Source organism: Suricata suricatta, chromosome 14, assembly GCF_006229205.1.
Source record: "Suricata suricatta isolate VVHF042 chromosome 14, meerkat_22Aug2017_6uvM2_HiC, whole genome shotgun sequence".
In the NCBI taxonomy this organism is placed as follows: domain Eukaryota; kingdom Metazoa; phylum Chordata; class Mammalia; order Carnivora; family Herpestidae; genus Suricata; species Suricata suricatta.
This window is the reverse complement of record NC_043713.1, coordinates 46,737,717-46,750,239: the sequence shown is the minus strand read 5'-3', so window position 1 is coordinate 46,750,239 and position 12,523 is coordinate 46,737,717. Positions and strand designations below refer to the sequence as shown.

The 12,523-nt window shown below is 41.0% G+C and overlaps 1 protein-coding gene across 1 annotated transcript in view; it reads right to left on the bottom strand.

Annotated features, from left to right (window-relative positions):
- Nucleotides 1-3,138, bottom strand: part of TMEM241 (transmembrane protein 241) — a 116,291-nt gene extending 113,153 nt beyond the window's left edge. The window contains exon 1 of the mRNA XM_029921958.1: nt 3,009-3,138. Coding sequence (XP_029777818.1) covers nt 3,009-3,080 — 72 coding nt within the window. The 5' untranslated portion in view covers nt 3,081-3,138. The remainder of the gene's footprint in view (nt 1-3,008) is intronic.
- Nucleotides 3,139-12,523: the final 9,385 nt, after the last annotated feature.

Here is a 12,523-nt window from a genome sequence, read left to right as displayed (position 1 = left end):
GGGACGCTGGGGGAACACGCCACTCAGACGGGGTCAGGAGCGCCAAAACACCTGCTGTTCAAACTGAAATCAACCCTTCTTCTAACACTAGAAGGGCTGAGCCTAAAATAGACAAGAGTTTTTTCAATGGATTTTCTTTTTTGTAAATACAGAGGGAAATAGTTCGAGGAGATAACTACACTGAGAAATAAGACAAATTTTTAAATTAGCATAGGGGCACCTGGATGGCTTAGTCAGTTAAATGCCTGACTTCATTTCAGGTCATGGTCTCAGGGTTCATTGGCTCAAGCCCTGCATCAGGCTCGCCGCTCTCAGCGCAAAGCCTCCTCCGGATCTTCTGCTCTCGCTCTCTCTTTGCCTCTCCCCGAGTCGTTTTCTCTCTCTCTCTCTCTTTTGCTCTCTTTCAAAAATAAATAAACATTTTTAAAAAATAGCATAGAGTCTTCTAAAAACTGGAAGAGTAAATCCTATCTGTAAGCACAAAATAATGTTCATTAATTCAAAAGAACAATCATTTGGCAGAGACTATCTGCTGGGGGGCTCACTGCACAGTTCCTTTCTCACTCGGTCCAAGCCAACCTGTCATGGCTGCCAGAAAGAAGCACAATTGTCCTATTTGAAACAATGGCATCATCCAAGAGTTACATACTCCCTACCATTTTCCCATTACGAAAGACCACCTGTCCACCTTACCTGGGCCTCACATCTGCTGGCAGCTACTCTTGACTCCATTCTATCCCCTCTGTACAATCCCCTCACCTCCCCTTCTCTCTGCCCTGCTGTTACTCTTCTGCTTTCCATCTACTCTGGCATTCCCAAAAGCCCTAAACCAAAGCACTCCAAACCATGATGGAAAATGGAAAAAGATTTACTGTTTGGGAATCTACAATTTTTATTACTCGGATTAAATATTGCTAGGGACAAGACACTTTGGTTTCTGTTTATCTAGCACCTTGAGGCATGATACACATAGAGGGCACTCTATCTTTATAACATTGATTATAAAATGGTGAGGGACCCCAATAAATATAACAATAATGCCACGTGTACGAATGTGCATCCAGAGGGGGTATACATTTCTGTGAATTAAGTGTTATCTGCCCACTGGATTGTTAGGCTGAGATAATCTTTTTTTTAACCAATGCCTGGCTCCTGGGTTTTCACGAAGGCTTGTCACGCTTCCCCTTCTGATGGTTATATAGAAATAAAAGGAAGGTCATTTTGGTCATATTCTCAATATGTTCATTACGCTAACTAGACAAATTAGAAGAGTTGAACAAAAAGGCCATGATTTCACAAATTCACATATTCTGGAAAAGGCGCTCAAATAAATCTTTTAGTTTAGCTTTCCAGGAGGAAAAAACAAATCTGTTACTGTTACTGTGATGCACCATAGGCAAAAGACTATCTTTCCTTCCTTCCTTTTTTTCTAGAGTAATTACCGCTTACCTTACTTACCATGATATTGGGCACTTGGCCAGCCAACTCACTAACACCTTTTGATTAATTCTCAGAATGAATGACCTTTGAAAAGGACTTGTTAATCCTATCTTAAAGGTTAAAAAACTTAGGTTTAGAGAAATTTAAGTCCCAAAGACCAAGTTAAATGAAGCCAGAATGCAAACCCATCCCTGTCTCCCAGGAAGGCAGTATTAATGGCTCTTCGAAGGCCCATCACAGGAACTAAAAATCAACTGGACAGGAGGAAGGATTCTGACAGGGTTCTGGTGAATTGTCTGAATATTCTGAAGACAGTCCTCACATTAAGAGAGAAGGTATAAGGAAAATGCTATTTGTTAATAATCCTTTTCCAGAGAGCAAGAGGGGCTTGGGTTTTGAGGGGGGTGGGCACTGGAGACCCTACTGTCGGGGAAGGTGGTTCTGGGCCTAGTGTCACCACTTTGTCTTGGTATCCAGCCCAACATCTACCACAGGAGGGGATGCCCCACTCTGGCCCACAAAGGTCTAACATTTCCCTGCATGGCACCTAATCCAAGGCCAGCTTCTCCCTCCTAACAAAACAAAAACATGGCACCACTGCTTTTATGGCTTTTCATAAAAAAGAGTTTCATGACACTACTTTAAATAAAATTAACTATATCTTATTCTCAAAAACAATTCCACACACACACAAAAAAACTCTTGGATAGAGTGGAAATGTCTGGGATGGAGACATTTTAAAAAGGATTGGCAGGGGCACCTGGGTGGCTGAGTTGGCTAAGCCTCCCACTTTGGCTCATGTCATGATCTCAGGGTTCAGAGTTCAAGCCCCACATTAGGCTCTGTCTGTGCTGATGGCTCAGAACCTGGAGCTTGCTTCAGATTCTGTCTCCCTCTCTCTCTGCCCTCGGTGATGTGAGGAAGAAATGGATGTAGAAATGGATAAATCTCTTCGATTTAAAAGCCAGGGGCGGGGCGGCTGTCTGGCTCAGTTGGAAGAACTTTGACTCTAGAGCTCAGGGTAGTGAGTTGAGTCCCATGTTGGGTGTAGAGATTATTAAATAAAACTTAAAAAAAAAAAAAAAGCTTCTGGAACCTTATGGGTTTCTAGGGCAGAGGCGTGTTTCACAAAAGAAGGCAGATTATGTCAGATTGCTTCTACCCTTCCATCCGTGAGAGAATAAGAGCCAATTGCTTTCTTTCCCCCAAAAAGTAGTATGCACAACCCAAAATTAAGTTCCTGGGAATTCGCCAATCAAGAAAGTTGGTGTCCCCCTGCTTGCGCACTCTCTCTCAAAAATAAGCAAATATTAAAATTAATTAATTAATTTTAAAAATAAAAAACGGTGTCCCAGGAAATGTAAAGGATGCTTTACAGGACGGGAAACAGGGCCAGTAGAGTTCAGCGAATCCTATTTCTAAAGGAGCATTCCACAGAGTCGGCTTCCTCTCCACTACCATCAGGAAAAATCCGGTAGAAGGCTGGAGGCTGCATCTGTTCCACGGACGGTGTGGGCACTCCGAGCTGCCACGTGCCACCACCGCCACCCCGCGGCCGCCCCCCTCACCTTGTTCGTGAGGTAAGAAGCTAGGTAGCAGGTACTAAAGGTAAGGCCCACCAGGCACCTCCTCACGCACATCTGTCAGCCCGCGCCCCTTTGCAGGGACCCCGCGGCAGCTCCGCGGCAGGCTCCAGAGCAGGGCCACAGCGACGGCTGCCAGGACCGCCACGTGGCCCCGCGCTCGGCCAATCCGCGCGGGGACCGCCCCTGGCGCCTGCCTCTTAAAGGGACCCGGCCGCCGCTGGCCCGGCGGCTGCCCTGTAGCCCAGGTTGCTAACTGCAGTACTGGGGTGTGTGGAGGCGAGAAATAAGATCGCCAGGCTGGGGCTGCGAACGACCCCACCGCCCGTGGGGAAAGGGTGGACACTAGTCTCTGAAAAAAAAGTTGAAAATAACAGACGAAGGGAAAAAAGCGGTTTACAGAACAGTTCACGACGTTGTATTATCGTTTGAAGAAAAGTGTTCATAGCTGTCATCTGGACGATGGGATCAACATGTTTATATGCTTTACTGAATTTGCCCCGTTTTCTACATCACGTCTGTATTACTTTTCCAAACGACACCAAAAAGTTAAGGATAAATGTTACTTTAAGAGAAGGAAAACTGAGGAGCTGGAATGAGTATACTTTTTTTCTTTTTTAAGAGAAGTCATTCCGCTGTGTTGAAACTTACATAATAAGAAATCCTCCCCAAAGTAGAGTTTCAAGCACAACCCCTATTACTAATACACAGGGTGGAAATTTTACTTAGTTAGGTTTCTGGCAAATAGCGGTAAACATACATGAAACATGTTGACAGACTTTGTCAGGAACTAGAGGTACAAGTGTTCCCCACATGTAGAAACACAAATTTTTAGAAATACTCTGTCCACCAGGAAGCCTTCACTTTTTAAAATTTTATTTTCTGTGTAAAATTGCTTATCAACTATATAATCCAAGTAAACACCAGATGTATTATCTCTACATAAAAGATAAACTAAAGTAATTTTCCCTTGACAATATTTTAGGAAACCTATTTCAAGGCTAAGTAGTCCTTACAAAGAAAATTTTTGCTCAATAAAAATGTCTTTAAAATCAGTGGTTGGTATTACCTGATATTCTCTGAGTACTTTTAGTACATGAACAGGTTCAGTTCGGGCCCTATTATTTCCTAGTTATTACTTAACTTATTTTCTTTGACAGAATTTGCTTAACAAGCAGGAACAACCAGAACAATAAAGAACGATGCAAATAGAAGCTGACATTTGTAGCAAAAGCGCTGATAGATTTTTCCAGAGCCGTTGATTTTTCCAAAGCTGCATCATTCTGTTTCACAAAACAAACTAAACTAAGACTGAATGAAAATAAAATCATCAGGTCTTACACTGACATACAACGAGAGCCGCTACATGTGGGATTGAGGTTAGATCTTCTAAACACAAAAACAGATTTAACTACTTGTATTGTAATTAACTTTTTTGAGACCAAAGGTTTAAAGTTATAAATTTACTTTTTGATAATGGATCCATATGTGCTCAATAAATGTTTGTTGAATAGCAAAAGATGGAAGCAGGGCACCTGGGTGGCTCAGTCGGTTAAGCATCAGTCATCAGCTCAGGTCATGATTTCACAGTTTGTGAGTTCTAGACCCAGGTCAGGCTCTGTGCTGACAGCTCAGAGCCTGGAGCTTGCTTGGGATTCTGTGTCCCCCTCTTTCTCTGACCGTCCCCCACTCACATTCTCTTTCTCTCAAAAATAAACATTAAAAAAATAAAAAATTAAAAAAAGAGGGGAGCTTGGATAAAACAACTCTTTTGGGGGCTTTCCCCAACAAATCTTTTTAATAATAAATTTTTTTGACAGCTCACATGGAGAATTCTCAAAAGATGGCAGAAGCAGTAGCATACATTTTGAAACACCCTAAAACCCACTTTAACAGTAGACAGAACATCAATATTTCTGATGCAAAAAATCCTAAACAAAACACTAGGAAACAATATAGCAGCATGTGAAAGGAGTACCCGCCAAGACCCACTGAGATTTTTTTCCAGGAATGCAAGATTGGTTTAACATGCAAAAATAAGTTTATGTAATATACCATATCAATAGATTAAAGGACAAAAACCACATGATAATTTCAGTAGAAATAGATAAGGCATTGGACAAAATTTAACACCTTTCCACAATTAAAATTTTTAAAAATTTAAAAACTGGAATCAAAAGGGAATTTCCTCAATATGATAAAAGGCATCTGTGAAACCCCCACAGCTATCATACTTAATGGTGAAAGACATTGCTTTCATCCCTAAAATCAGGAACAAGACAAGGATGGCCATTCTTTCCACTTCTATTTAACATTATAGTCAAAGTTCTAGCCAAGACAATAAGGCAAGAAAGTAAAATAAAAGGCAAAATATATTGGAAAAAATAAGCTATCTCTACCATAGATGACAAGATTTTGAATATAAAAAAATCCTGGGGCACCTAGCTGGTTCAGTCAGTGAAACATGTGATTCTTGATCTCAGGATTGTGAGTTCAAGCCCCACAATGGGTATAGAAATTACTTAAAAATAAAATCTTTTAAAAAAGTCATCAAGGATAGAATGATAAGGTCTAATATACATTTAATAGGAGTTTGATTGGGGCGCCTGGGTGGCTCAGTTGGTTAAGCCTCCGGCTTCGGCTCAGGTCAGATCTCACGTTCTTGGGTTCAAGCCCCATGTCAGGCTCTGTGCTGAGAGCTAGCTCAGAGCCTGGAGCCTGCTTCCTGTTCTGCGTCTCTTTCTCTCTGCCCCTCCCCCTCTCATGCTCTGTCTCTCTCTGTATCAAAAATAAATAAAACATTAAAAAAATAAAAAAAATATATGGGTTTGATTAAAAAAGAATATACAAAGTGTGAAAGAGGCACCTTTCCCAGAACTAGTATAGAGAATAAATCCTCAGATACAGTAGAGATAATGGATCCTGAGGAAACTACATGAAGAGAAATCCACTTAGCCAATCTTCATATTCAAATTCATATTTTGATTGTAGTAAAAAACACATGACCCGTGCGTTATCTTAACCATTTGTAAATGCACACTGGAGTAGTGTTGAGTATCTGTACACTGTTGTGCAACAGATCTCTAGAACTTTGCATCTTGCTAAATCGAAACTCTCTACCTATTGAACAACTCCTCTTTTCCTGTTCTTCCCCAGTCCATGGCAAACACTATTCTACTTTTTGTGTCTTAAAGCTTGACTACTTTAAATATCTCTTATAGGTAGAATCAAATACATATTTTTATTAAATATTATTCTCCTTTTACTTATCCTTTATAGTCAGAGTATTATATCAATTTTTTAAATATTATACAGTCAAGGAAGCAAAACAAAGTATTTGTTATTAAAAAATGGCAATGAGTTCCATAGGGTTCAGAATTGTTGAATCCCAACCTAAGCCACCTGAACCATATCCATCCACTGTAGTAACCTTATCCTTTTTTTTAGATTTTATTTTTAAGTAATCTCTACACCCAACCTGGGGCTCAAACTTACAACACCAAGATCAAGAGTTGCATGCCCTACTGACTGAGCCAGCCAGGCACCCCAAGTAACCTCACTAAATATACCACGCCCTTTTCCTGCCTCATGCCTTGTCTTACACCGTTCCTTCCCTTAAACTAGGTTTATAGCTTTCTCCAACCTTCATGCCATCATTTGGTGGCACCTTCTCCATGCACCCTTTCCAGATCTCATTAAGCCACAATGAGTCCTGAAACATTCATTTTCTATAGCTGTCACTTAGTAATTAATCATGCACCCTTTTGTGATAGAAGTGTTATTTAATGTTGCGTGAATATGTTATCGTTCTAATGATATCTCGTAGTTCTTTTTTTCTCCCACAGGGTTTCAGGAGTATCATAGGCAGTTAATAAATATTTGTTGGTTGCCTGAAACAACTACATGCAAAACAGACTTGACTAGTTTCAATATTAAAGACTAAAGAGTTTTATATCTATTCTCTTTACTTTTTTATTAATTTGTTTTGGGTAGACTCCGTGCCCAATATGGGGCCTGCATTCATGACCATGAGATCGAGAGTCACATGCCCTACCAACCTAGCCAGCCACACACGCTCCTGTTCTCTTTAGAGACCAAAAATCTGCTGATTCCATGTGTTTAGGCAGTGCAAATTCTGGAATAGCTTTGTCTCTGCTGAGCACCAGTGAGTTTATCAAAAGATGAAAAGGCCTAACTCTGGAGCTATTTCACTTCACAGCGACATGGCCATTCACTCTTAAATAACATAGGACTACATGCTGATGTTAGTAAACCACACTTTTTATAGTAACAAGATTGATAAATATGGACTGTAAACTATTTCAATGTTGTAAATTTCATTCTATCTTCCTTTTTAAGACGTATTTAGTTTGTGGCATCAGGGATATACTTTAAGTTATTAAATCATTAAAATTGTTAACCCACAAGCTCTATTCTAATGTGGAACTCCATCCCATGGTGAAGAAACTTCCCTTATCTCCACAGCCTGCCTTCTCTAAAACTTGAGTGCCCTCTGAGACTTTTCATTTCCATCTGGTGTCCAGGCCAAGGAATAAGGGTCATCATTCTTTGTTCTCTTCAGAGCAGCTCTCCAAACATTAGCCTGCATCCAGCCCCCCAAGAAAATGGCTCTCCTCTGGCATCTCTGACCATATCCCTCTGTCTAAACATCATCTACCAACCTCTGGGGTACGATCTGTGTGTATTCTAAAGCCTCTGATACCTGCTCACACTCATTGCACTCCACTCCAAGCCCTGTCATCTTGCTGGATAATTTTAAGATCCATTTGGATCACCCATCCAATATCCTGATGTTTTATCCTGTTCCTTTAAGCTTCTCAACCTCATCCTCACCGCTGCATCTCTGTAGCTTTCTCTGACTTGGGAATAACCTGCATCTACTCTTCTCCCAAAACTCTTACATAGCACGTTCTCTTGCTCACTTGTTCTCTCAGTGAGGTGAAATTCGTATAACATAAAATTAACCATTTTAAAGTGTAAAATTCATTGGCATTGAGTAGATTCACAACATTGTACAACTATCACCTGTATCAATTTCCAATCTCTTCACTCCCAAAGAAAACCCTTTGCCTATTAAGCAGTCACTCTTAATTTCCCTCCTCTCCTCACTCTATCCCCTGGCAACCACCAACCTGCTTGCTGTCTTTATTGACTTACCTATTCTGGGTTTTTCATGTAAGTGGAATCATACAACATGTGCCTTTGTCACTGGCTTCTTTCACTTAGCATGATGCTTTCGAGGTTCATCCACATCATAGCACGTATCAGTACTTCATTTCTGAATTAGTTTTCTTGGGCTGCCATAACAAAATACCACAGACTTGGTGGCTTAAACAACAGAAATTTATTTTCTCAGTGTTCTGGAGAATGGACGTCCAAGATCAAGGTGCCTACAGGGTTGTTTTCCTATAAAAGCTGTTTTCAGGGGCTCCTGGGTCGTTCAGTTGGTTAGGTGTCCTACTTCGGCTCAGGTCATGATCTCACGGTTTGTGGGTTCAAGCTCCACGTCAGGCTCTGTGCTGACAGCTCAGAGCCTGGTGCCTGTTTCGCATTCTGTGTCTCCCTCTCTCTCTCTGCCCTACTCCCTGCCCCCCCCCCGTTCATGCTGTGTGTGTGTATGTGTGTCACTCTCAAAAATATATAAACTTTAAAATTTTTTTTTTAAATCTAAAGGCTGCTCTCTTTGGCCTATAGATGGCTGGGCTCTTGCTGCTCCTCCATGTGGACTTCCTCTATGAGCAGGTGCCCTAGATGTCTTTCTTTTCTTACAAGAACACCAGTTATTGTGGATTAGCATCCCACTCTACCATCTTTATTTTGACTTAGTCACCTCTGTAAGACATTATTTCCACATACTGTTACATTCTGAGCTACTGGGGGTTGAGACTTCAATATACAACATTTGTGGGTCCTGATTCAATCCATAAAACTTGCTTTTTATGGCTGAATACTGTTCTATTGAATTATATACCATATTTTGTTTATCCATTCATCCATTGGCAGACATTTGTGTTGTTTCCACCTCTTGGCTATTGTGAATAATGGTTCCATGAACAGTCAGGTGCAAGTATTGTTGAGTACATATTTGTAATTCTCTTGGGTATATACCTAGGAGTGGAATTGCTGGATCATATGGTAATGCTATGTTTAACTTATTAAGGAACTGCTAAATTGTTTTCCACAGCAACACCATCATTTTACCTTCCCACCAGCCACACACAAGTGTTCTCCACATCTTCACCAGCTCTTACTATTTAGCCCACTATGGCTCCATTATGGCATTCTCCCCCTGAATTTCTTCACCCCAACTTCACAAAAATCTCTTGTCCCTAAACTCCTTATGTTCCCCCTAAAAGCTATCTCCTTTTTCATTTCTTTCCATAGCTAATATAAACCACATAATTCATTATGTGTGACATTGAGCTCCCAAGTGTCAGGTTTTCAACATAAAAAAATGGGGATAGCAATATTCCTCAAATTTGCTTTAAGAACCGAATGGGCTAATATGTTTAAAGTGTTTAATTCAACACATAGTAAGTATTCACTAAACAGTAGTTTTGATATTGATTATCAGATTTCTAATTTTAGCCCTTACTTTTTCTCATAAACTTTAGGCTTCCATTGGTATTTTCTTTTAATTTTTAAAAATGTTTATCTTTGACAGTGAGAGAGAAACAGTCTGAGCAGAAAGAGAGGAAGACACAGAATCCAAAGCAGACTTCAGGCTCTGAGCTGTCAGCACAGGGCCCAATGCATGGCTTGAACTCACAAACTGTGAGATCATGACCTGAGCCAAAATTGGATGCTTAACTTACTGAGCCACCCAGGCGCCCCTGGTCATTTTCAACTGCATCCATTCAGTTCATTCATTCACAGATATTTGTGAGCACCTATTATATGTCAGGCACCATACTAGGCATTGATTATAGCAGTGAACAAAATAAATGTGATCCCTGCTTTCATGGAGAAAAAAGAAAAAAATGCAAATAAATGTGTATTTATACATACTGATAGCTTCTATGTTTCATAGGCAACTGAAGTTTACCATATCCAAACTTAACATTATCTTCCCTCCACACCAGATCTTCAGACACCACCATCCACCCAATCAACCAACTGAAAAAGCTAAAGTTATTTCAGCTCCTTGAGCTTCACTGAGATGCCTTACCTCCCATTCCACCCCTACCCCTACCTCTACTAGCAATATTAGGCACCAAAGTCCAAAAAGAAAATCTTGAAAATAAGATAAATGAGATAAAAGTTGGGATAGTCAAAGTCCCCTTATAGAAATGAAAAAAATTGAAATTAGTCTCAAAGTATTAACCCTCGTCATTCATCGCCTGGCGGGTTTTCCAGTCTCCAGACTCACCTCTCCCCAGCTTACCCCTCACGCAGCTGTCAGAATTCTCTTCCCAGTAAGCAAATCTGAAAACATTATTTTCCCCATTTAAAACCTGTTATTGACTATTGCCTAAACTCCGAAGTTCTTAGCATTAAAATCTCTTAGACCTGGCCCTTCCCTGCATTCTCCAACTCAATAATTTACTTTTGTCCCTTTTGAACCGTGGGTTCAGAACCATGTCAAACCTCTTGCCTTTTCCCAATGCATGCTGTATACAGCTCCTCCCTGTATGGAAGCCCCCGCTTGCCCGGAACAACCTATCCTGGTGATGCCTGCTTCTCTTGCAAGAGTGAGCTCAGTGTCATCAACTCTAAGGAACCATTCCTGAATATCCGAGTAGATCTGATCTCTTTCCTTTATGTCCTCCCTGACCCCTATGTATACTTCTGTCATAGCATTCTTACACTTAATTGTACTTGTGTTAATGATTTCAAGGTACATGAGGATGGGCACTTATTTTTATTCATATTTGTCACTTCAATGTTAGGCACCAAAGAAAGCACTCACATTTTTTTGAATAAATGATCTAAAACAAATAACCTGACTCTTAGTTCTACTTTTGACTTCAGGTCCTTTTCTGATATTATGTCTCCCAAATGGCCTTCTCACTGGCACATTTTTGTCACACACTGCATCTCAGCCTCTTTTCCTGATCTGCTCTTTCTCCTTTAATCTTTTTCTTGGAATTCTTGGCTAATTTAATAGGAAACCCCAATAACTTTTCTTGGTTGATTCTATTTCTCTCTTATCCAGAATTGAGGGATCCATTTAATTTCTGGTTACATCCATTTCCCCTTAACTGCTTATACCCAGTTGTAATCTTTTGGATCTTAAGAGGGAATGTAATTTCCACACACATTCACATATATAAGCAACATTTGTCAAGCACAGGTCTGTATCCTATAATTTGGAGTTTTTGGAATATTCAGAACATGTTCTGACCTGGAATAGCTAAAACTATGTGCTAAGGGAAACCATTAAGGTGAGTATCCTAGGGATCTCAAGCATGGACAGTCAGGGATCCTGGCTCAGAACTGCAATTTAAGGAGAACACTGTTATTCAGAATACTGTTTATTTCCAGAATGTCTGAATAGCCAACAAGCAGACATAGGGTGCCCAGGTTCACCTCATTAGCTTTGCCACTCATTAGCTGTTTGGCCTCCAGCAGGTTACTTTAGCTCTGTATGCCTAGATTTCAGTATCAGTGAATTGAGATCATGCTAGAAACAATGCATCTTCCATGATTCTTTTGAGAATGAGAGTTAACACAGTACTTCGAATAATGCACAAATATAGTAAGTGAAAAGTAATGCTTAGCTATTTTTATCTGGTCACTTTATAAGAATCTACAAAACACCTAATCAGAACTTATTAAGCAGTCCTATTCTTTTGCTCAATGTTCTACTACACATTTTACAAATTTTCACTTTTTATGCCCCTCTTCCTTTTTTTTTTCATTTTTAATGATTTTTTATTTATTTTTGAGAATCAGAGAGAGACAGCACGAGCAGGGGAAGGTCAGAGAGAGAGGGAGACACAGAATCCGAAGACAGGCTCAAGGCTCTGAGCTAGCTGTCAGCACAGAGCCCGACGCGGGGCTCGAACCCACAAACCATGAGATCATGACCTGAGCAGAAGCTGGACGCTTAACCGACTGAGCCACCCAGGCACCCCTATGCCCCTCTTCCTAACGGCCGACTTCAGTAACAAGAAAATCTGACCTCTCTATATCTATTTTCTGTCCCCCTTACCATCCCAGTTTAGAATTAACCCAGAAAATAATGAATGAGCAGGAGTCTCGTTTGTTTGTTGTTGTAAACAACTGAGTCACGCGCAGTCTAATTCACTTTAACTAGATCCAGCTGCAGTCTCGGGCAGTCAGAGGGGAAGGAAGGGGAGGGCGGTGCGAGAACAGGGCGCTGCCTGGCCAGAGGAACCACGCCCTACGCCTCCTCTGTCCCGCACGGACCGCAGTGACCACAAGTCAGAACCAGCGGCCAGGGCAGCCAGGGCCAGGGGCAGCGGCCGGAAGTGCGGCCCGCGGGGGGCGGGGAAACGAGGCAAAACCGGGGCCCT